This window comes from Nyctibius grandis, chromosome W (assembly GCF_013368605.1).
Source record: "Nyctibius grandis isolate bNycGra1 chromosome W, bNycGra1.pri, whole genome shotgun sequence".
Lineage (NCBI taxonomy): Eukaryota > Metazoa > Chordata > Aves > Nyctibiiformes > Nyctibiidae > Nyctibius > Nyctibius grandis.
The window spans coordinates 24,259,213-24,283,471 of NC_090694.1; the positions used below are offsets into that span (position 1 = coordinate 24,259,213).

Consider the following 24,259-nt stretch of genomic DNA (forward strand, 5'->3'; position numbering starts at 1 on the left):
GTTAGGAAACGACAGAGTGGTAGTTCCCTTTAGGATATTATGGAAATTGATAAAGGCAGAACATGACAAAACACATTGGGGAACTGGAGCCTTATATGAATCCCTTATCAAGCAAACAGCAGCCAGAAGATTGTCAAACTATAAAAGCCATAGTTAAAAGATGTGAGGTATGCCTAAAGAATAATCAAAGTTGGAACATCATGTGAAATTTTGAAATATTAGTAAGGGAAAGGTCCCAGGTCAAATTTGGCAAATAGATTTTTCGGAACTCCCTGGAAAAGGGGGGTATCGGTATCAACAATACTTAATTGCATTAGGAAAACAATTACAAGAAGTAAAGAAATTGGTGATCTCTACTAGAGCATGTGATTTAGACTCACCAGTGCATTTGTTTAAGCCTGGGGATTGGCTTTATATTAAAATATTTCAGGTAACCCTCTCAAAGAGAAATGGAGCAGCCCTTTTCAAGTTTTGCTCATGACCTACACAGCGGTCAAGCTTGAGAAGCACACTGCCTGGATCCACTACTTGAGAATCAAGAAAGCACCCGAAGGACCATGGAAATCGCAACCCATAGGGCCCACATCCGTAAAGTTGACTCGAGACTGTTAATGATTATATTGTGGTTTTGCTTTTGCTTTAATATAGTAATATCCTTCACTCCCAGTTTGGTTCACTTTCAATTGTAACATTAACAGGATGGCAGGGAGTCCAAATTTGACAACTTAGTGACTAACAACCGATCGGTAGTTGAAGAATACCATGTAAACAAATAGCAATGTTTTGGCATTACGAGAGTTTAAATGCAATTCATGCAAGTGTGTCTTTGGAAAAAATAAACAAAATCCTGAACCAATCTCAGGAACTCAGAGAACATTTAAAGAAAACTTTACATATCTGAGTCCATAGTCCAAACAGTAATAACTCGAGACAAATTAGTAGGATTGGCAAATCAAATTAAAGATGATACCGCTCACCTTTGGTGAGATATCTTCTCAGGATACTCACCCTCTGTGGAGAAAACTTTACATGTCCTAATTCACCCACTCCTGATATTGTTAGTGTTTGTCATTGTACTAACAGCTTTCAATTGCCTTTTATGGTATACGTTGAAGAAATTAGCTATGAAAATTTGGATCCTACCTAAGATAATGAAATATGAAAACTTGGAACCTTTGTAAAAGAATTTACAAGTAACAAGTAAAGGGGGGAATGAAACGGTTGGGGCCCCAAGAACAAGGAATGTTGTAAATACCTTAGACGCTCGACTAACCTAGTTATATAAAAAAATAAAGGGGAGCCTTTTTAATGAAGATGGCCATATCTCACTTCAGACAACTGGGTCTTGAGAAGATAGTTTGTAATTAAGATGGCTGTATTTCACTTCAGACAACTTGGCCTTGGGAAAACAGAGGCACGGAAACATAAAGATAAGGGAGTTGCAACAGCTGCCTCGAAGGACATGTGCTATGTGATCCCTGGACTGAGTTTGCGCAGAAGCAGGGGTCAGTCAGCGAACACAGTGAGGAAGACTACAAGCCTTCATCTGAAGACCCCTGACGACCACCAGAGAAAACGACTGCGCATGCGGAACGGACATTTACATATATTAATGAGTTCCAGGAAATCTCATGATTATGCAAATGAGTTATTGGGAATCCTATGACTATGTATAACTTTATGGTATATAGTCTCTGAAAATTTGCCAAATCAGCGGAGCACTCATGGTGGACAATTCCCAGTGCTGCCCAGTGCTGCAATAAAGAATGCCTGCTTAATAACACTCTGGTGCTATTGAGTTTTCTTTCGGACTCTTTACCCAGCCGCACCTAGCTTCCCACTTCGGTGAGGAAAGTTAGAAAGCAAGGGGGTTGGAGATTTCCGATTTTTGTATCAGGGTTTGATCCTATAAAGTCCCCATCTTTGCCATTGATTATAGCAATGTAAAATGGAGGCAAATGCTTCTGTATCAGCACAGCTGTAATGCTTTGTGCAGGTGTAAGCAGCTGTAAAAGGTGCACAAAATTGTGAATGAGTTCAAGGAAACTGGATGCTTGTCAGATCATCAAAGCTACTGTGGCTTGTGTCTGGGAGCCTACCAGAAACCCTGGGATGTCACCAAATGTCAGTAAGGTATCCCAGGGGTGGGGCCCACAGAGCGCAATTCACACGTGCAGTGGGCAAAATATAAGCCTTCAAAAGAGACCAGGCACAAGTGAAAGTAAATAAAACTTTTTTATTTAATGGAAAATTCACTAACTTTGTGTCTATTCCTTCCCTCATCTTAGAAATCATCCGAGTTCTTTGTACTATAGAAAAACAGGTAGAATAGTGCTAATTTCCAGAGTCCCGGGAAGTCACAAAAGAGAAGGCAGTAGCTTTTCCTATTGCTCTTTTACCCCGGAAGAAGATTGAGACGAACAGGAAATAGGGAGGGGGCAAGCGGAGGAAAATATTCTGGTCCCTGCTGTATGGTCTTTACATAGTGCTCTTCCTTCTCTTCTCCTATTGTGGGTATAGCGTTCCTGCTTTTTCCTCTTTCACATACCAATTTCTCGCAGGGGCGGGGCTAGTATGTCGCGGCGGCGGCGGCACAGCGACGAGAGCGATGGTAAGCATGGATAGAGTGAGTTCCAGGGTCTGGACTCCGCATGCCCTGCGCTTGGGGCTGTGTCATCCTTAGGGTTGGGGGAAGGGCAGGTCTCGGCTGAGGTGACTCCCCGCAGCGCTGCCTTGCCTTTGGCTCGGGGTGGTGGCGGCTCACCCTGGTCCTCTGTCAGGACTTGTAGGGCGCTCTAGTGCAAGGAATCGGCTTATCTAAATGGGGCTAAAGACTGTCCTGAGCCGTTGCTTCGGTCTGCCTCAAATACAGAGAGCGCCCTGGGTGAAAATAAACTGATTAGAGCACTTAGCTCTGCGTATGTGTAGTCAGAAGGGTGTGTTCTCGCATCTTGTAGAGGCTTAATGGAAAACGTTCAGAAAACATTGAGTGGAGAACGACCGACTTCAGAAACTGAAGCAAATGCTGTTTCTCTTAATAACGTAAATCTGTGTGAGCGGAGTTGGACAGTTTTGCGGCTAGGTTTTTCAGCTTTTGATTGCAAAGATAAACTGGTTTTTAATCACACTTTTATTTTTTTAATTGCTTTGATGTGCAGTTTTTTCGAAGCTTATAAAAACCCTAAAAATATAAGTAAGGATTCTTAATTTTTTTTATATATGCTGAAGAAGGTGCTATAAAGCACTAACAAAATACACAGTAACTGGTAACTCTGTAAAGTATATTTAGTTTATCTCACATATACTGTCTCATACTGTAGCAGAAATGCAGAATTATTTCTAAATAAAATTTGAGACAGCTACAATGTTAACTGTTTCTACTTCATGGATTAGGTCATCAGTAATATGGCTATACTTTCCTTTTTCTTGTTTATTAGGTCAATTTTGAATGCTTTGTCAGGACTTTTTTTCTTAAAGTATGTTGCTGGAATGGTAAAAGTATCTAGAGAGTTCTTTTAGAATAAGCAGGTGTACTGGGTCTGGCTGGGATGGAATTAACTTTCTTCATAGCAGCCCATATGGTGCTGTACTTTGAATTTGTGACCAAAACAGTGTTGATAATGCACCAATGTTTTAGGTATTGCTGAACAGTGCTTGCATAGCATCAAGGCCTTTTCTTTTTCCCACTTTGCCCCTCCAGCGAGTAGACTGGGGGTAGATGAGATGTTGGGAGGGGACACAGCTGAGACAGCTGACCCCAACTGACCAAAGGGATATTCCACACCATATAGCGTCATGTTCAGCAATAAAACTGGGGGGGGTAGTCTTTCCAAGGTGGTTGTCACTCAGAGACTGGATAGGCATTGGTCTGCTTGTGGGAGGTGGTGAGTGACTGCCTTTGTATCACTTGTTTTCCTCCTGCCCTCCTCCTTCACTTATTAAACTGTCTTTTATCTCAATCCATGAGTTTTCTCACTGCTGCTCTTCCTATTATCTCCCCCATCGTGCTGGGGGGAGTGAGCAAGTGGCTGCGTGCGTGCTTGGCCGCTGACTGGGGTCAACCCACCACAGCAGGCAAATAACATATTTAATGTATTGAAACAGGGCAACCTTACAAAAGGAGGAGAACATCTGAGCCATCTGAAATTGAAGAGAGACTTGAATCTTTAATATGCAGAGTGGGAGAGAAGGTATAAATGCTATTTCCATATTGTTTTGTGACTTGGGGTCCTTGAACATAATACATTGTTTTCTTTGTTTTATATGTTTTTATGTGTTAATAGAACATTAGTGGTCCAAGAAAAGAAAATCCATTGGAAACTTCCTAGCTGGAAAATTGTTGGCCTCTGCAAAACTAGGTTTTTAAAAAGAAAATTCTTAAATGTTAACCCTGTGATACAATGCTGAAGTATAACTAGTGAAGAGATATCATTCCAACTCTGAACTTTATCACTGCTTTCATTTTTTTCAAGGGAGAGAGGGAAACTAATGAGATGTGTACCAAAAAAACCCAAACAAACAATAAAAGACCCCACCAATGTCACAACTGATCTTGGGACTTGGCTGGGTTTGGTGCTTGTAACAAGCGTAGAAAAAAGGGTGACAACAAATATGATAGGTCTTATACATTAGTTTAAGCCACATACAAGCAATGTAGTTGTTTCACTTCCCCCGATGTCATTAATGTAATGTTTAAATCAGTTACTGAGAGACCTATGAAGCTATGTTAACTCTTACTTCCTAGGAAAACACTAGAGCTCCTTGCTGTGGAGAAGTCACAACTGAAGCTCTTCTTAGTCATTTTTTTCCTAATGGAATTTGAATCATTACTTCTAACAGGAAGAAAATGCGAAGTAATATTTTGTTTTATCCTATTTGCTTGTCTTCCGCTTGTTATTGTGGGGATAGTTGATATAACCTGATTGATGAGAAGACACTCTTTTCTTTCTTAGAGTACTTCCTCTCTGGAGAGCAACTTGGAGGGTCTAGCTGGTGTCTTGGAAGCTGATCTACCAAACTATAAAAGCAAGATATTAAGAATTCTTTGTACTGTGTATGTATGCAGAAGATTTGGGAGATGCTCTATTATCTATGCTAAATAGAAAAGTTTAAGTATTTGAAGTACTTTAAATGCTGTGAACAGCTTTTAGGTCTTGAACACTGTTATTGCTTAGGATTTGTCTTACTCCAGGCAAAAGAAATCTGAGGAGAAGCTTAGTCTATTGACTTAGGCATAAATCAAGGAAAATATCCATGTACAGTACTCTCACTTGAAATGTATGTGCAAGGTCATAAGCAGAGTAGACCCCAGAGCTGCTTTCCCGTTGCCATGAGGAATATGCTGGGTAGTATCTTGTTTCTGAATTGAATGATCACTAAAGAATACAAAAATCTGTTGGGTGCCAATTCTTATCTGTGTATTCCTACTTTTCCTATTCCCCTTTTTAGGGGCTAAGGTGCTTCTCTCTCCATGAACCTACCCTCTAGTAGTGGAGAGATGAAGGGACCAGAGGTAGGCTTCCCCCTTGGCTAGCAGCACTCCTTCCTCTCCCTAGCAAAGCACTGGAACAGAGTTGCTTTGTCTGTTGGGCCACTGGGGACATGTCCCAGGAGGGGATTGTGTGGGGTCTGCAATAGTATACTACATTTGGGGGGGGTGGGGGATGTTTCAGTGCCAGCTTGTGCTATAGCTGTAAGGAAACTTTAAATCCATTTTGTAGCACTGTTCATAAACATAAGTCAAACAGTACATCTGTTTCCCACAACAGCTGAATGCCTTTGAAGGCATGGAGTTAGCTTACACATTTACAAAACATTTGAAGAAAATAAGTAGTTACAATAGGACCTAACCTGTCTATTTCATAGAATCATAGAATGGTTTGGGTTGGAAGGGACCTTAAAGATCATCTAGTTCCAACACCCCTGCCACAGGCAGGGACACCTTTCCACTAGACCAGGTTGCTCAAAGCCCCATCCAACGTGGCCTTGAACACTGCCAGGGAGGGGGCATCCACAGCTTCTCTGGGCAACCTGTTCCAGTGTCTCACCACCCTCACAGTAAGTACTCCAGGTGGGGTCTCACGAGAGTGGAGTAGAGGGGCAGAATCACCTCCCTCAACCTGCTGGCCACGCTGCTTTTGATGCAGCCCAGGATACGGTTGGCCTTCTGGGCTGCAAGCGCACACTGCCGGCTCGTGTTGAGCTTCTCGTAAACCATCACCCCCAAGTCCTTCTCCTCAGGGCTGCTCTCAATCCATTCTCCGCCCAGCCTGTATTTGTGCTTGGGATTGCCCTGACCCGCATGCAGGACCTTGCACATTTCTTTATACTGAAAATTGCTTACTTAAGTTTGAGATACTTACAATCAAATTTTACTTTTAAGTGATGTAAAATGTTTACATCTCTTGTGTAATCTTGCTATTCTAGTATAATAGAATGGCTAATTTATGCTACACTGAACAAGTTGTCTTAAATGGTATTATTCAGCCATATTCCCATAGAGTATATAAAACACTGGAAAATGAGACAGAATAGTCAGAATGGTTTCTAATATATATATTTAATTTACAGATTTTTTAAAAAATGACTGATACTTTCAAAACTTTCTGTAAATGGTATATTTTGGCAGTACTTAAAATTATATTACGAGAAGCTTTTGTCAAATGTCATTCCAGTCTGATACCTTATGCCCTTTGCTTCAATAACAGCTTTTGTCCAGATTGAAAGTTTTGCTGAGTTGGAGACTGCAGCTGAAAATGTCTTAAAGTGTAGTTGCTATAGGTTTTAGAACCTACTATAATCCTATATGCTTATGAGTTAAAAATAATTAAAGAGAAAATATATTGAAGTGTAGTTAAAAGTGGTGTATATATTCCTAAGGGATTATAGTCCTAAAAAGGATGTTCTGTAATCTTTTGTCCACAGGACATACAACTAATGTCAGGTTAGCAGTTTACTTTGCTTAAACACAAGAGAAACGTAACCTATACAAAGCAGGTTCAAAGATGCTATGTAAATACAGTGGTTGGCATGTGATAAATGAACATTAACAAAATGCTTGGTTTTCTGCATTTAAATCAGTGCACGTCTATTACCAGAAAAGCTTACCATTTACACAACGTTAGTTGGGCTGCTGAATGCCAGGAACTACAACTTTGGTGGTGAATTTGTAGAAGCCATGATTCGTCAGCTCAAAGAATGTTTGAAAGTCAACATGTATAATGAAGCTGAGTACTTGGTAAGTGGAATCTTTCACATCTCTTTTTTTCCCCCTAGTCTTCCTCTCCCTGTCCCCACCCAATATAACTTACTCTTCCTTTTGACATCCAGAGGGGCTGGAGGTTTTCTGTATGCAACATGGTCTTTTCTGGCATCCCCATGTAGTGCTCTATAGACATGCCAGGAGAAAGTATGTGGTATTCCTTCTTAAAGAGATGAAAAATTAGGTTAGTATTGCAAAACTGACCTCCAAACAATGTGTGAAATTTCTCACAGCCAAGTTAACTCTCAGGAAATCAGAGGTTTTCTTTCTCCTCCCACCCCAGTTTGTTCTACAGGAGAATCTAGAAGGTGAATGAAAGCTATTCATTTCTACTGTGCTCAGAGACAAATACTGTTCCTGTTTGGTCCCTTTATTTATTTTAAAGGCAGCTTATTCCCAAGTGGATAGGTTATATTGGATGGCTGTAATCAGTCCTGTATGCTCATCCTGCTTGTGAGTAATAAAGACCAAGTGGGTAATTTTCAGTGCTGGCTCCTTTTGAAACCACTTCCATTTGATTAGCAGCATACCATTAGTTTGGTGCCTTGTTAAAACCTGACAATAGCAGTGGTTTTAAGGGTCTGTCTGTATGAAACTACTTCAAATTATGGATAAGTGACCGTAGAAATGTATTTTGTATGAAAGTCGTGTGTGAGCAGCATACTGATTTAACACTGATGTGTACTGTTATTCTTCTGGATACATGCAAAAAGTAAATTTCCATCTTCAGTCTTGCATACCGTGTGTGTTACTCTGTGTCTCTCGCCCCCAACAGCTCCCCCGCCTCACCTCTTGCCCACTCCCCATGTCTCTGTCTCTGACTCTCACCCCTGCCCCATGTCATGCTCTCTTGCTCACAGGACCCTGCCCTGTGTCTCATGCATACTCTTTCCAGCCCCTGCCCCGTGTCTCACTTGCTGGCTATTTCTTTCTCTGGCTTGTGCCCTATGTCTCACTCTCTCACTTGTTCTTTCTCCAGCTACCACCCTGTAATGCACTCTGGCTTGTGTCTCACTCATTCTTAGGCTCGCGCCCTCTGGCTCGCTCTCTTGCTCCTGCTTTCTCCAGTTCTCTCCCTGTGATGTGCTCTATCATGCACTGGATTGCATTCTCTGTGTCTCATTCTTTCTTCAGCTGTCAACTGTTGGTGCCCTCTGGCTCGTTCTTTCTCGAGCTCCCACCCTTTCATGCACTCTAGCTCATGCATTTTGGCTTGCGTGTTCTTGCTGCTGCTTCTCATGCTCCCACCCTGTGTCACATTCTGGCTTGTGCCCCATGTCTCCCTCTCACTTCTTTCTCCAGCTGTCAATGTGTGTCCCATCCATTTCCCCCCCTGCTCTATTGTGCCCTCTTCCCCCCTTCCCCCTCCCCCTGTGTATCCATCCCTTTCCCCCCCACCTCCTTTGAAGTTGAATTAATGCTTATTTCTTTTTGTGTAGTTGAATGCAGGAGTATTCATTTAAAAATTAATAAAATAACATTTTTTGTTGTTCAATAGGTTCGTTTTTTATCTGATCTTGTGAATTGTCACGTAATAGCTGCACCTTCAATGGTAGCCATGTTTGAGAACTTTGTGAGTGTGACACAGGAGGAAGATATACCACAAGTAAGCATAGTAACTGCCATCTCAAGCGTTGTGCTGTTTTTACACAATTTCACTTTATCATGAATAAAACATTCACTTAGCATGAATAAAAGGATCCTGTGAGTTAGACAATACATGCATACAGTGAAATAGTTAAGTCTTCTATAGTGAGGTAACTCAAGTAAATTTCTTTTCCTTTGCTTCTGGCAAGTAATACTCAGTGAGTTTTGCCAAGTTTATTGAACAGTTGTAATATAAAGCTAGTTTGCAGAAAGATTCTAAAAGTAATATTTGTTCCAAATATATTATAACATCTTTCAGGTAAGAATATGTTTTTTCCTTGGCTGCCAATCCAGCTAACGCACCGTGGACTATGGGAATTGGGTTTAGCTCTTTCTTTGCTGATGAGTGCATTGCAGTAGCCTAAAGAATTCATAGATCACATTAAGGTCACTGTAACAGTGATGCACCTTATGGGTTGGATATGCCTACTTTATGGAAGGGTCAATTATTAGATCATTCTGCTGATAGCTTAGTTCAACTTCAATTTAACTTTTTTTCTTTGTTAAGAGTTTTAAAAGAAATTCTTCAGGAAACTTGGCATTGGTAACTTTGAATGATTTAAGTAAATAGGCTCTGTAGAAGGGTTTTTGTGTGGGTCTCCAAATATACCGTGTCTCTAAATGTCTGCCTCTTGAATTATAAGTTCCTGTTTTCAAACAGCCTCTTGACACATCTTCAGGAAATTGAATTGACACATAGTTGTAATCCGAAGTATTAATTGCTGATTTAACTGGAGTTGATCTCTACATCCCCTTAAATACTCCTGGGTTTGCTACTCTTTGCATTGAGACAAATTCAATAAGTTTGTCAAAGAAATCCCTTTTTAATTTATTTCCTGTAGGTACGATGTGATTGGTATGTGTTTGCATTTCTGTCATCTTTGCCTTGGGTTGGAAAGGAGTTGTATGAGAAGAAAGATGCTGAAATAGATCGCCTCTTGTCCCACACAGAAAGCTATCTGAAGTAAGCTATAACCAGTAAAACTATACTCTTTCTGGTACCTATTCAAGTATGGATCAATAGCTTTGATTATTGTTAATTTAGAAATACTCTAAATTCTTGGACCCAAACAACTGTGAGGAAAAGACCCTGAAAAATAAAATAGATGGAGAGGTTTATGAATCTAAACAACTTAAGTATCACTCTCAACTTCTGTGTGTGTTGAAGGTAATATTTTCTTGATGCATATATGCCTGCATTGTTATGACTAGGCTGCTGGTCACCTGTGTCTGTGTGTCTGTCTGTCTGTGTGTGTGCGTGTCTTTTTCTCTAAGTGTTTTGAGTTAACACTGCCATTGAGACTAGGTGTTAGTGATAATTTAAATGTTCACAAACCTGTTTTTATACTACTGCAGACCTCATCAGCTCAATAGACTAAGTAGTAGTACACTCACAATAAGAAAACATTGCTTTCTTAGATCAGCTTTTTAAGTGTTAGGTTTTCTTTCCTGTATAAACAGGCGTCGCCAGAAGATTCATGTACCCATGTTACAAGTTTGGACTGCTGATAAACCACATCCACAAGAAGAGGCAAGTAGGCTTTATTTATTTTGTACTGTTTAAAAGATGCTTTAAAAGAATTATTTGGCTGAAGTGTTCTTCAGAAATTTAAAATTAAAGGTGCTTTAAGAAAAAATTTAATTCTTTTGAATCGCCCTCCAACGTGTCTTTATTCCAAATGGATTCTAGGTAAAAAGTTCTCTTCTAAGTCTTGGGCTAAAACTTAGAGCTGCATTGGGTGAGTGGGAGAGCATTTTGTTGTTTGGTGACAGTCCCCTTTAGGAAATGCTGCTAAACGAGGAATGGTCACTGAACATAATATTCTTGGGAAATGGGGTTACAAGGCTCTGTACTGAAAGTACCTTTTGGAGAAAGAAGATGTAATTTACCCATTAAAAATGTTTCCCTTCTGCAAAAAGAAAACCTTTAGAGTGTTCTTCCTGCAGTGGCTTTGCTTTTTACAGCTCTAGAAAGTGCTAAACAGATACATGCAAATGTTATGCAGCACTAATTGCACCCTCTTTCATAATGAAACCAAAAGTATTAGAGGGGAGAGGTGGCTGATATGGGGTGGGTTTTCTTTTTATTGAACTTTTACTTTTTCCTCCACTGAACTCTCTCCAGTATATATCAATGTCTTCCTTGTACTGAGGAGCCCAATACGGGACACAGCACTTCAGATGTGGCCTTACAAGTACTGAATAGAGGGGAAGGATCACTTCCCTCAACCTGCTGGCTACGCTCTTGCCGATAAAGCCCAGAATGTGATTGGCTTGCTTTGCTGCAAGGGTACACTGCTAGCTCATGTTTAACTTGTTCACCAGGACTCCCAGGTCCTTTTCTGCAAAGCTGCTTGCTGGTTAGTCAGGCCCCAACATATACTGGTGCCTGGGGTTGTTCCTCCCCAGGTGCAGGGTTTAGCATTTGCCTTTGTTGAACTGCATGAGGTTCCTGTCAGCACATTTCTCCAGCCTGTCCAGGTCCCTCTGAACATCAGCCCTGCTCTCCTTGTATTAACTGCTCCTCCCCAATTTGGTATCTCTTAGACTGTATTTAAATATTTAAATTTAATATTGAAATAATGTGGGTCTTTTGGTAGGTGGAATGAATGTTGACTGGATTAATATTGATGCAGTGAATTTGTGTGTCACACTTGGACTCCTGGACTGCACTCTGGTGTTTATTTTACTAGTAAAATGGCAGATGCCTTTAATGTGTGAAATTAGGAGCAAGATTGCTGTTCAGAGTTATTGTCTCTTAGTTTACTGAATCACTAGATGGCTTCTAATAAGCTGCTTGTTTTTTTTTTTCTGAATGCAATAAGGAATTTACCTAAATGTTTGATAGTCCATATGTCACAGGGAGCTACAAGTTCATTTATAAAATTCAGCATATCTGATATTTCATGTCTTTTCCTTCAGTACTTGGACTGCCTTTGGGCCCAGATTCAGAAGTTGAAAAAAGACCGTTGGCAGGAAAGACACATTCTGAGGCCTTACCTTGCCTTTGACAGTATTCTTTGTGAAGCATTGCAGCATAACCTGCCCCCATTTACTCCTCCACCTCACACTGAAGATTCAGTGTACCCAATGCCAAGGGTTATTTTTCGGATGTTTGACTACACAGATGACCCAGAGGTATGTATTTGCTGGGGTGGAACTGAATGTGCAATGGGGAGTTACAAGGCAGTGCTGGTCAAGATGCAGTATCGCCTCTCCCAGAATGGTTATCAGTGTGAAAGTCAGTAGTAATTACATTTTGATACTGCTGGGGAGATTAACTAGATGACAGAGTTAATGCTGACAGGTAGATGATTGAATTTTAAAATTTAATAAGTGATTTTCAGATGTTTTCATTAAGGATATGTCTTGAATGCATTCTCTGATGCCTAATAATATAACTGTTCGGGTAGCAGCCTCTCCTTATGTGAGGATGGTGGTTTGGGTTTCCTCAGCCTAGCTGCTTATAGGAACTTTATACATTGAAGACTCTCCTCTACCTCTCTGTTCAAATTGGTTGATATAGATCATGGAACATAGTGGTTGACCTGGGTTAAATCAAAAGTCCATCTAGCCTGGTTTCTGTCTTCAGCAGTGCCAGGAGCAGATGTTTTGGCAAGAGAATTTAGGCATAGGGGAAGAAAAGCAAATGCTTTCCCCAAATACTTTTCCACCTGTTAGCTTCATTTGATGGCCCCCAGTTCTTCCATTGGAAGAGACAACAAACCTCTGTTCTCTCCAAACTCTCTAGGCAATTCATAATTTATAAAATCCCTAGCATATCCTGGATCAACTGTGTCTTTTCTAGGTTGAATGATAGTAGCCTATCTAATTGTTCCTTATACAGAAGCTGTTCTATACCCTAGGTCACCACCATCGCATTTTTTTAAAACTTTTCCAGTTCTGCTCTACTGCTATACTGTTGGGGGAGGGGAGAGTGGCGAGTATGACTAGAACTGCATACAAAATGGAAGATGTGGATGCACCATGAACCTAGAATCATAGAATCATTTCAGTTGGAAAGGACCTTTAAGATCATCGAGTCCAACCGTTAACCTAACACTGCCAAGTCCACCACTAAACAATATCCCTAAGCACCACATCTACTCATCTTTTAAATACCTCCAGGGATGGTGACTCCACCACTTCCCTGGGCAGCCTGTTCCAATGCTTGATAACCCTTTCAGTGAAGAAATTTTTCCTGATATCCAATCTAAACCTCCCCTGGCACAACTTGAGGCCATTTCCTCTCATCCTATCACTTGCTACTTGGGAAAAGAGACCGACACTCAGTTCGCTACAACCTCCTTTCAGGTAGTTGTAGAGAGCAATAAGGTCTCCCCCGAGTCTCCTTTTCTCCAGACTAAATAACCCCAGTTCCCTCAGCTGCTCCTCATCAGACTTGTTCTCCAGACTCTTCACCATCTTCGTTGCCCTTCTTTGGACTCGCTCCAGCACCTCAAGGTCTTTCTTGTAGTAAGGGGCCCAAAACTGAACACAGTATTCGAGGTGCAGCCTCACCAGTGCCGAGTACAGGGGGACGATCCCTGCCCTAGTCCTGCTGGCCACACTGTTTCTGATACAAGCCAGGATGCTGTTGGCCTTCTTGGCCACCTGGGCACACTGCTGGCTCATATTCAGCTGGCCATTGATTAACACCCCCAGGTCCTTTTCTGCCAGGCAGCTTTCCAGCCACTCTTCCCCAAGCCTGTAGCATTGCATGGGGTTGTTGTGCCCCAAGTGCAGGACCCGACACTTGGCCTTGTTGAACCTCATACAGTTGGCCTCGGCCCATCGATCCAGCCTGTCAAGATCCCTCTGCAGAGCCTTCCTACCCTCAAGCAGCTCAACACTCCGGCCCAACTCGGTGTCATCTGTGAACTTACTGAGGGTGCACTTGATCCCCTCACCCAGATCATTGATAAAGATATTAAACAGAACTGGCCCCAACACTGAGCCCTGGGGAACACCACTTGTGACTGGCCACCAACTGGATTTAACTCCATTCACCACAACTCTTTGGGCCCGGACATCCAGCCAGTTTTTCACCTAGCAAAGCATACGCCCGTCCAATCCATGAGCAGCCAGTTTCTCCAGGAGAATGCTGTGGGAGACTGTGTCAAAGGCTTTACTAAAGTCCAGGTAGACAACATCCACAGCCTTTCCCTCATCCAGTAAGCAGGTCACCTTGTCATAGAAGGTGGTCAAGTTAGTCAAGCAGAACCTGCCTTTCATAAACCCATGCTGACTGGGCCTGTTCGCCTGTACATGCCCCATGATGGCACTCAAGATGATCTGCTCGATAATCTTCCCCAGCACAGAAGTCAGACTCACAGGCCTTTAGTTCCCTGGATCCTCCTTCTGGCCCTTCTTATATATGGGCGTCACATTTGCTAATTTCCAGTCACCTGGGACCTCCCTGGTTAGCCAGGACTGCTGATAAATGATGGAAAGTGGCTTGGTGAGCACTTCAGTACAATTGGGTGGATCCCATCCAGCCCCATAGACTTGTGCATGTCTAAGTGGCATAGCAGGTCGCTAACCATTTCCCCTTGGATTATGGGGGCTTCATTCTGCTCCCCATCCCTGTCTTCCAGCTCAGGGGGCTGGGTACCTGGAGAACAACTTGTCTTACTGCTAAATACTGAGGCAAAGAAGGCATTAAGCACCTCAGCCTTTTCCTCATCCTTTGTCACTATGTTTTCTCCCACATCCAATGAAGGATGGAGATTCCCCTTGGCCCTCCTCTTGTGGCTAATGTATTTGTAGAAACTTTTTTTTATTGCTTTTTACAGCAGTGGCCAGATTAAGTTCTAGTTGGGCTTTGGCCCTTCTAATTTTCTTCCTGCATAGCCTCACGACATCCTTGCAGTCCTCCTGAGTTGCCTGCCCCTTCTTCCAAAGGTCATAAACTCTCCTAGTTTTCCTGAGTTCCAGCCAAACTCTCTGTTCAGCCAGGCCGGTCTTCTTCCCAGCCGGCTCGTCTTTTCAGCACATGGGGATGGCCTGCTCCTGTGCCTTTACGATTTCCTTCTTGAAGAGTGTCCAGCCTTTCTGGACCCCTTTGCCCTTCAGGACTGCTTCCCAAGGGACTCTGTCAACCTATACAGTGGCATAATGTTCAGTGTTGTTCCCTATTCCTTTTCTGATAAGTCTAGTCTGTTATTGAATACTGAGATAAGGTTTGTATAGAACTATGCCACAACTAAGTTTGCATCCCTGAACAATAGAGGGCACTTCAGTGCTCATCACTTTATATGTGAAGCTGGTCTATTTTTCCCATCTGTAGGCAAAAGTCAACCAGTCATTTTATGGTTATCTTATCTTCTGATTTAACACCCAGACACCAAGTTTCTAAAGTATTTTTTTTAATCTGCAATTTTTATGGATGGCCCTTGTTGTTACCAAGTTATTTAAAAGTAGCATCTGCAAGCTTTTTCATATCCAGTGCCTGCTCCCTTTCCAGATAATTTATGGATGTGCTGAACAGCACAGGTCCCTGGATAGATTCCTGTGGGATTCTGCTGGTGACCCTCCTCTGCTGTGAGAACTGATACAAAAATCGGAAATCTCTAAACCCCCTTGCTTTCTAACTTTCCTCACCGAAGTGGGAAGCTAGGTGCGGCTGGGTAAAGAGTCCGAAAGAAAACTCAATAACACTAGAGTGTTATTAAGCAGGCATTCTTTATTGCAGCGCTGGGCAGCACTGGGGATTGTCCACCATGAGTGCTCCGCCGATTTTGCAAATTTTCAGAGACTATATACCATAAAGTTATACATAGTCATAGGATTTCCAAGAACTCATTTACATAATCATGAGATTTCCTGGAACTCATTAATATATGTAAATGTCTGTTCTGCATGCGCAGTCGTTTTCCCTGGTGGTCGTCAGGGGTCTTCAGATGAAGGCCAGTAGTCTTCCTCACTGTGTTCGCTGACTGACCCCTGCTTCTGCGCAAACTCAGTCCAGGGATCACGTAGGCCATGTCCTTCGAGGCAGCTGTTGCAACTCCCTTTTCTTTATGTTTCCGTGCCTCTGTTTTCACAAGGCCAAGTTGTCTGAAGTGAAATACAGCCATCTTAATTACAAACTATCTTCTCAAGGCCCAGTTGTCTGTTGTGAGATATAGCCATCTTCATTAAAAAGGCTCCCCTTTGTTTATTTATATAACTAGGTTAGAGTGTCTAAGGTATTTACAACATCCTCCTTGTTCTTGGGGCCCCAACCGTTTCAGAACTGATCGCTTACTTATCTTTTAACCAGTTATTTATCTGTGTAAGGACTTCCACTCTTATACTGTAGTTGCTTAGTTTCCATGAAAGCCTTTTGAAGATCCATTTAGGCTGTCAGCCGTGTTTGTCATATCTATACACAATTGTTGACTTCATCAGAGAGCTCCAATAAGTTTGAGAGGCCTGACTTTACAAAAGCTGTGCTGCCTCTTCCCCAAACAGCATTTATGCTTATGCCTCCTAATGCTATGATTTTTTAAATAGTTTTCAATAATTTGCCCAATATGGAAGTCAGCCTTGCTGGTTTGCAATTTCCTGGAAGACCTTTACAATTGATATCGTCTTAGTTGATTAGATATCAGGTTGATTTTGAATGAGAGGACATGCACCCCAATTAATAGGTCAGCTATTTCATTCTCAAGTTCCTTGAATTCTTAGGTGAGTAATCACTTGTTGGCATGTCTTCGTCTAGACACAACTTCAGCTTTCAGGATTCCTTTTGCTAACCTCTCTTGTACTACTGTTTAGCATGTCTGATTTCATTTTTGCATTTTTGCAAGTCTCTCTCAGTAAATAGTATGCATTTGCTGCACAATAACTTTAAATAGTCTCTGTGACACCCTCAAAAATGGAACATTTTAGCTCTCCCTTTTAGCTTCTATTCATAACGCCCTTTTTGAAGCTAAGTATATAAAATGAAAAAATGCAGTAATGTATTTTTTACTCAGCGTGTCATAGCCTGTGTTGCTGTCATAGTCAGTCATGTAGTCAAATACTATGTCTTTTCCCTGTTTAGGCCTGGAATTTCAATCCATCACGGTTCTGTTACTTATTTACATGTTTAGCTTGTTGATCTGATTTGCATCAGGAGTAGTCAACATGGATTCACCAAGGGGAAATCATGCTTGACCAATCTGATGGCCTTCTATGAGGACATGACTGGCTGGGTAGATGAGGGGAGAGCAGTGGATGTTGTCTACCTTGACTTCAGCAAGGCTTTTGACACTGTCTCCCACAACATCCTCATAGGAAAGCTCAGGAAGTGTGGGTTGGATGAATGGGCAGTGAGGTGGATTGAGAAGTGGCTGAAAGGCAGAGCTCAGAGGGTTGTGATCAGCGGTGCTGAGTCTAGTTGGAGGCCTGTAGCTAGTGGTATTCCCCAGGGGTCAGTACTGGGTCTGATCCTGTTTAACTTATTCATCAATGACCTGGACGAAGGGACTAAGTGTACCCTCAGCAAGTTTGCTGATGACACAAAAATGCAAAGAGTGGCTGATACACCAGAAGGCTCTGCTGCCATTCAGTGAGACCTGGACAGGCTAGAGAGTTGGGCGGAGAGGAACCTCATGAAGTTCAACAAAGGCAAGTGTAGGTTCCTGCACCTTGGGAGGAATAACCCCATGCAGCAGTACAGGCTGGGGGTTGACCTGCTGGAAAGCAGCTCTGAGGAGAAGGAGTTCTGGTGGACAAGCTCACCATGAGCCAGCAATGTGTCCTTGTGGCCAGGAAGGCCAATGGTATCCTGGTGTGCTGTCGCAGAACACCACCCCAAGATCCTGCCGACTATTTGTCATGGAGGAGTGTTTAGATAAAAGTGTGACTTGCCAGAGCTCGATGGCAAGGGTCACTCTATTACTTACTACATGGCGGAAACATACAGAGGAAAAATAGGGTTAGAATCACACTCGATTCTCTGTATCACTTAGCTAAGATTTCAAAGGTTCATCGTGCTTATTCCCAATTCACTCACCTTCCGTCTGGGTGTCTGGTGTTAGTTTGCGCCGCAGTTCGGACCCTAGGTTTCCCGAAGCAGACTCTCAGGCATGGGATTTTATAAAAATAAATAATTTAATAGAGTGGTACAGCAGCAGGGTCAGCCCATGTCTCCAGAGAAGGGCCGAAGCGGAGAACAAAGAAATCCCTGGGCAATTATACCCTCACAGAGTATTCACCCGCCCCTCACACGATGGTTTGGCCCAGTAGTAATATTTGGGTCTGGGGTCTTCTTGTTCCTCATTGGATTCCATCACTGTCTTCAGACAGGCCGTTATCTTGTCTAGTTGCAGCTGCTGTTGATGGTTTGTAGCCTTGAAGCCTCCCTATCTTCTGATTTACCCTGGCTCTGGAGGCCCTGTTTTGACTAAGTAGGTTCACGTTCGGTAAACCTAAGTGGAAATTTACAGCTTTTGGCCTAAGGCTTCAGCAAATCTAGCTACTTGTGCTAAGTAAGTGAAGCTAAGCAAACAGCATACTAAATCACAACATTATAACTCTAAGTGATTCATTCTATTGAAAACTTACTTATTTAAGCTAAACAACTAATATCTCTTAACATTTAGAGGCATCCCTGCTAAAGGGGAGAGTTGCCTGGCATTCAGTCCAGTTGCTGTCCAGGGAGAATTCAAATTGGGTGCATCCAGTGATCTGTCATTGGTAAAAGATCTCGTTGCTTCGAGGAGCAGCCTTGAGAGGCATCTTAGCTCAAGGGGATATAATCGCCATGCAGCCACGCTGCCTAGCAGGGCGAGCTCAAAGGCGGCTCACTTAGGCTGCCATATTAAGGGAGTGGAACATCTCCCTTATGAGGAGAGGCTGAGGGAGCTGGGTCTCTTTAGCTTAGAGAAGAGGAGACTGAGGGGTGACCTCATTAATGTTTATAAATATGTAAAGGGCAAGTGTCATGAGGATGGAGCCAGGCTCTTCTCAGTGACATCCCTTGACAGGACAAGGGGCAATGGGTGCAAGCTGGAACACAGGAGGTTCCACATAAATATGAGGAAAAACTTCTTTACGGTGAGGGTGACTGAACACTGGAACAGGCTGCCCAGAGAGGTTGTGGAGTCTCCTTCTCTGGAGACATTCAAAACCCGCCTGGACGCGTTCCTGTGTGATATGGTCTAGGCAATCCTGCTCCGGCAGGGGGTTGGACTAGATGATCTTTCGAGGTCCCTTCCAATCCCTAACATTCTGTGATTCTGTGATTCTGTGATTTATGGGATAAAGTAGTTGGCTCGTAGTCAAATTGCATAAAATGTGAAAAGTATGCATGATACTCTTTGTACCCGCAACTTATTGGTGTTCACTGTGTCGCTCTGCTTCTTTGTGGGTTTTCTAGAGGAGTTATTGGCCCAGCTATGGCTCAGGCCTCTACCTCCTTTAGAGCCTGTACCAAAGTGCTGCTGGTTTGGTTAAGTGGGGGAGGTCGAGTTCATCCATCACAGGTGCATGAGGAAGAGTGTGGCCAGCAGGTCAAGGGAGGTTCTCCTCCCCCTCTACACTGCCCTAGTGAGGCTGCCACACCTGGAGTGCTGTGTCCAGTTCTGGGCCCCCCAGTTCAAGAAAGACAAGAAACTGCTGGAGAGAGTCCAGCGGAGGGCTACAAAGATGATCAGAGGACTGGAGCATCTCTCTTACAAGGAGACACTGAGGGAGCTGGGTCTGTTCAGCCTGGAGAAGAGGAGACTGACAGGGGATCTTATCAATGCTTACAAATACCTTAGGGGCGGGTGTCAAGAGGATGGGGCCAGACTCTTCTCAGTGGTGCCCAGTGACAGGACAAGGGGCAACGGGCACAAACTGAAACATGGGAAGTTCCATCTGAATATGAGGAAAAACTTCTTTACTTTGAGGGTGACAGAGCACTGGAACAGGCTGCCCAGGGAGGGTGGGGAGTCTTCTTCTCTGGAGAGATTCAAAACCCGCCTGGACGTGACCCTGTGCAATGTGCTCTGGGTGACCCTGCTTTGGCAGGGGGTTGGACTAGATGATCTCCAGAGGTCCCTTCCAACCCTAACCATTCTGTGATTCTGTGATCTGTGCTCCCTTTAACATGCAACACCATTCCTCTTCCAGTATGGCCTATACTCGCTCCTGCATGCTTTATACCTTGATGGTTCTTTAGTTTTACAGTGAGATTGCCCTTGCCTAGTCAAAATTTCCACCTTTCTGTGAACAGAGCTGTTATCATAGCCACAATGGGAAGAGCAAATAGACACAGTAATCTCAGTGCCATTTAGTTGTATTTTCTGGAACATTGATACATAACTGTGATCACATTATAAAGAACTAACAATGTGCTTAAGAAATCATTCTGTCCTACTTTTTAGGATGTTTCTGGGACTATTTCTTTTGGGTTTTTGGAAGATAATTCTCAGAGCCAATGAAATAGTTATCTTTTGCAAGTATTGCACTTCCTGTAAATGTAGGTTTGTGATGCTTTGGGTCTAGTTTTGCAAGGCTGTAAAGGATAATAGGGTACTGGTATGCAATCAAGTTCTTGCATCAGCTGATGCATAGTAACAGACAGTGAATATACAACTAAGCCACACTGTGGACTAATTATGAAGTAAAGCATGTTTGTTAAGCTAGCTATTAAACTATGCTTTTATAACCAGCATAAAGACAGAACATTGAGATGATTAAAGCTGCAATGTTTTCACTTTGCAACTAGAGCCGGCTGCATTGTCAGTTCCCAGATCACTCATCATCTGTGCTGTAACTGGAAAAGATGAAGTGTGTATTAATACACTCCTGATGTATAATAATTTTGTGTAACTTGAAGAAACAAAAGGTGCAAAATGTCAGTTGTTTAGCATGGTCCCAGCTGCCTAAATATAGAAGTACTTAAATCTTGTATGTGAAATAAACAAACTATAAACATCACCAAAACTGTTTCATTGTAAATATGGGTGCAGTTGAAATCATAGCTGGCTATTTGTTTATAAGATTTTTACATGATTCATGTACAAATCTGGTACAAAAATCCAAAATCTTTTCTTATGATAATGTTGTATTTGGTAACTTTGTACTGAAGTTTGAAGCCTGTCTTTTAGCTATTGACTCTAAAACTTGCTGATGTTAATTCTCCATGAGTGCCTAATTCAGTCTGTCAAGTTTTATTTTTATTTATATATGTGTGTGTGCGTATTAAAAAATTGTGTTTCTCTACAGTGATCTTTCATGAACCTTGATTCCATTTTAATAGGGCCCTGTCATGCCTGGCAGTCATTCTGTTGAAAGATTTGTAATAGAGGAAAACCTCCACTGCATCATCAAATCCCACTGGAAAGAGAGAAAGACTTGGTAAGATGCTGCTTATCGTTATGGGTTCCCAGCACTGTTTATATCCAATCATGCCTTCCCCTAACATCAAGGACCTTCAAAGCCCAACAAAAATTTGAAATTCAACATTTCCTGAAGTGTTCAGTGAACTATGGTTGACGCTATTATCTGGAATAATGTGAGGCTGGAATATCCTGATCATGGATTGTTCATGTAATTCAGTAGGGCTGAGGCACCCTGATGATTGCATCCTGGATTATCCAGGATGGCACAGACCCGCTCTTTGCAGTGCTGCAGAGACTCTCAATGTGTTTGTACCGTGCTTTCCAGCACAAGCATGACGAGTGTTGAACTGGCTCTGTCTGGGAGTTTGCTGTTGCTCCTGCTGCTTCTTCATCCCATTCTTTTTTCCTCTTTTTGTAATTATATGGAAGAGATAATTGAGCTAGGTCTCCATGGGAGCCAGTACAGTGTCAACAAAGTTTATTATTTAAAGTTCTATGCAGCTGTAGGAAATGATGTTGCAACAATATAGCAAATCTCAATGAGAGACCTAATGGGGAGGGAAGGTTGTTTAATTTTAAAATAAAACTGAAGTAAAGCTCATTCACACTTGCCCTCTCAGGCATCAAAACATGAGTGAGTCCCAAGTGGTCTGTCCAGCAGTCGGGCACCAAGATGGTTGTATCTGGGTAATCTGTTCAAGATTCCTTGAATTGACAAGGGATTCCCACCAGCTACTGAGTCCTCCTCATGTCTCCTGAGTTATTCTTCATTTGGCAACTGTGTGCTGGTTTGGGGCCTTTTTGTATGCGTAAGGAGTTGACAAGTGGTTGCAATCTTTTGTCTTTCCGTCCTGTATCAGACGCCTCTGAGAGTCAGTAGGATTTGCTCACTGTTTCTGTTCTGTATCTCCTTATCTGGGTGTCTTATAGCTCCTACCCTCTTCTGTCTTCCCACCATTATCTCTTAATGGCTTGAATCTTTTAGTCTGTATGTGGACTATCACTTCTTTTAGGCTGCCCTTCCTTTCCCCAAGTTGGGTATCCTGATAAGCTGCAGGTAGAGGTGTGCTAGGATCTTAATGACCTGTAAATCTAGGTGATATTAACATATGCTCTTATAGCCTGTCAGGGAGCCACAAGGGTAGGGTGCCCTGCAAGGAAAGGGGAGCCGAGGGTGACCCCAGCAGAGGCAGGGCAGTGGCCTCACTGACAGGGTGCAGTCCCTCAGGACCCGATCAAGAGCAGAGTGGGTCCATGATGATAACCAGGGTCAAGCACAATCCAGTGATCACCAGGCAAGTCTGTAGTGATGAGGCAGGGCTGAGGTTGAGTCAGTTGGGTCAGAATTGGAGAGGTAAAAGCTCAGGTGTAGGCATAGCTGCAACACAACTGCAGTGTAGCTCATGCAGGGCCAGGTGCAAGAACCTCAGCTTAAAAGCAGCTCCCAAGGAAAAAGGGTTGAGGGGAGCCTCTGCTGAGCATTCTTCTAAGTCATTATTTTAAGGCCATGTAATGGGTCTGGCTGGGATGGAGTTGATTTTCTTCATAGCAGTCTGTATGGTGCTGTGCTTTGGATTTGTGACCAAAACAGTCTTGATAACACACTGATATTTTAGCTATTGCTGAGCAGTGCTTGCACAGTGTCAAGGCCTTCTCTGTTACTCACTGCCCCCTCAGCAAGTAGGCTGGGAGTAGGCAAGAGGCTGGGAGGAGACAGCTGACCCCAACCGACCAAAGGGATAGTCCGTACCATATGACGTTGTGCTCAGCAATAAAAGTTTGGGAAAAGGAGGAGGAAGGGGGAGACATTAATGGTTATGGCATTTGTTTTCCCAAGCAGCCATTACATGTGCTAAGGCCCCGCTTTCCAGGAAGTGGCTGGACATTCTCCTGCCAATGGGAAGTAGTGAATGAATTCCTTATTTTGCTTTTCTTGCATGTGCAGCTTTTGCTTTCCCTATTAAACTGTCATTATCTTGATCCACAAGTCTTTTCATCTCCCTTTGGTTTTCTCCCCATCTCGTTTTAGAGGGGAGTGAGTGAGCAGCTGGGGGTGGGGTGGGGCAGGGCATGTGTGTGGTGTTGGCTGTTAGCCATGGCTAACCCACCACAGTCCAGCAGCAAAACCTTGGGGGGGATGTACTCAGGGCCTTCCTTCCCTCTCTTCTTTCTGGTGCTTTCACACCCAGACATTCCTATTAATTTTCCATTGAGGCCAGTCTTAACACTTCTCTTGTAATTCTTTTTGCTACCAGGCAACAGTCCAGTTAGATTTCTTAATTTCTGCTGAAATAATATCTGATATGGATAATTGATAATCCAGATAATTTACGACAGATATTTAGTTCTCTTGTGCTCCCAAGTAAGAGCCGGCAAACTTGGTATATTGTGCAAAAGTTAGGCAGGAATAGTGGTTTTGGTGCAGATATGTGTTGTAGGTTTTTGGTTACAGCTTTTTGACTTGGCAGAGACTAGAAATCCAGCGCTGTTGAAGTTAATAGAGGGGACTTCTTTATTTCTCCAAAGAAAGTAAGACTAGAGGGAGGTTATAAGAAGCGCTAGAGTGCTAAAATTTGAAAAATAGCAATTTTTTTGCTTTTTATAAATAATGGGTGATGCTGTATCTTTTAATCAATTCATTTGCAACACTAAATGTCTTCTGTAGCCCATTAGTTTGATGGGTTGAGAATGACTGGAAAACAAATCTATTGTTTGGATTTTTTTTTTTAATTTTTTCTGATATACCAATGTAGTTTGTCCTTTAGTGGACAGATGACAGCATCACAGGTCACCATGAGGGTTTATGTAAAACTGCATTTTGTTTAGCAGTCTGTGTTCAAGCATTGCTTGGGTATGGAGATGAAATATGTCTCTCTGAACCATGGTTCAGGTACTGCTGTTATGAGCTTGTGCCAGGTTTTTTGTATCTGTTCTGTGGATAAATAGACAATTTCAGTCTTTGAGGTCTGCTTATTTTACCTGCTTCATAAGGGTAAACTCTTGCAAAGAATTAAGTATTTCATGTCTGTTTAGTATCTACATCATTTTTGCT

General features: G+C 42.6%; 1 protein-coding gene across 3 annotated transcripts in view; it reads left to right on the forward strand.

The window, feature by feature from the left end:
* Positions 1-2,443: 2,443 nt before the first annotated feature.
* The window catches only part of LOC137675777 (nuclear cap-binding protein subunit 1-like), a 99,386-nt gene continuing 77,570 nt past the window's right edge, over positions 2,444-24,259 (forward strand). For 2 of the 3 annotated variants that reach the window (XM_068421994.1, XM_068421996.1), the window contains exons 1-9: positions 2,444-2,611; positions 4,105-4,190; positions 4,953-5,053; positions 7,081-7,237; positions 8,760-8,867; positions 9,751-9,872; positions 10,370-10,439; positions 11,831-12,046; positions 21,126-21,223. In XM_068421994.1, the coding sequence (XP_068278095.1) occupies positions 2,575-2,611; positions 4,105-4,190; positions 4,953-5,053; positions 7,081-7,237; positions 8,760-8,867; positions 9,751-9,872; positions 10,370-10,439; positions 11,831-12,046; positions 21,126-21,223 (995 nt within the window). In that variant the 5' untranslated portion in view covers positions 2,444-2,574. Of the gene's footprint in view, positions 2,612-4,104; positions 4,191-4,776; positions 4,854-4,952; positions 5,054-7,080; positions 7,238-8,759; positions 8,868-9,750; positions 9,873-10,369; positions 10,440-11,830; positions 12,047-21,125; positions 21,224-24,259 lie in introns of those variants that run through there. The other variant, XM_068421995.1, reaches the window with a different exon arrangement.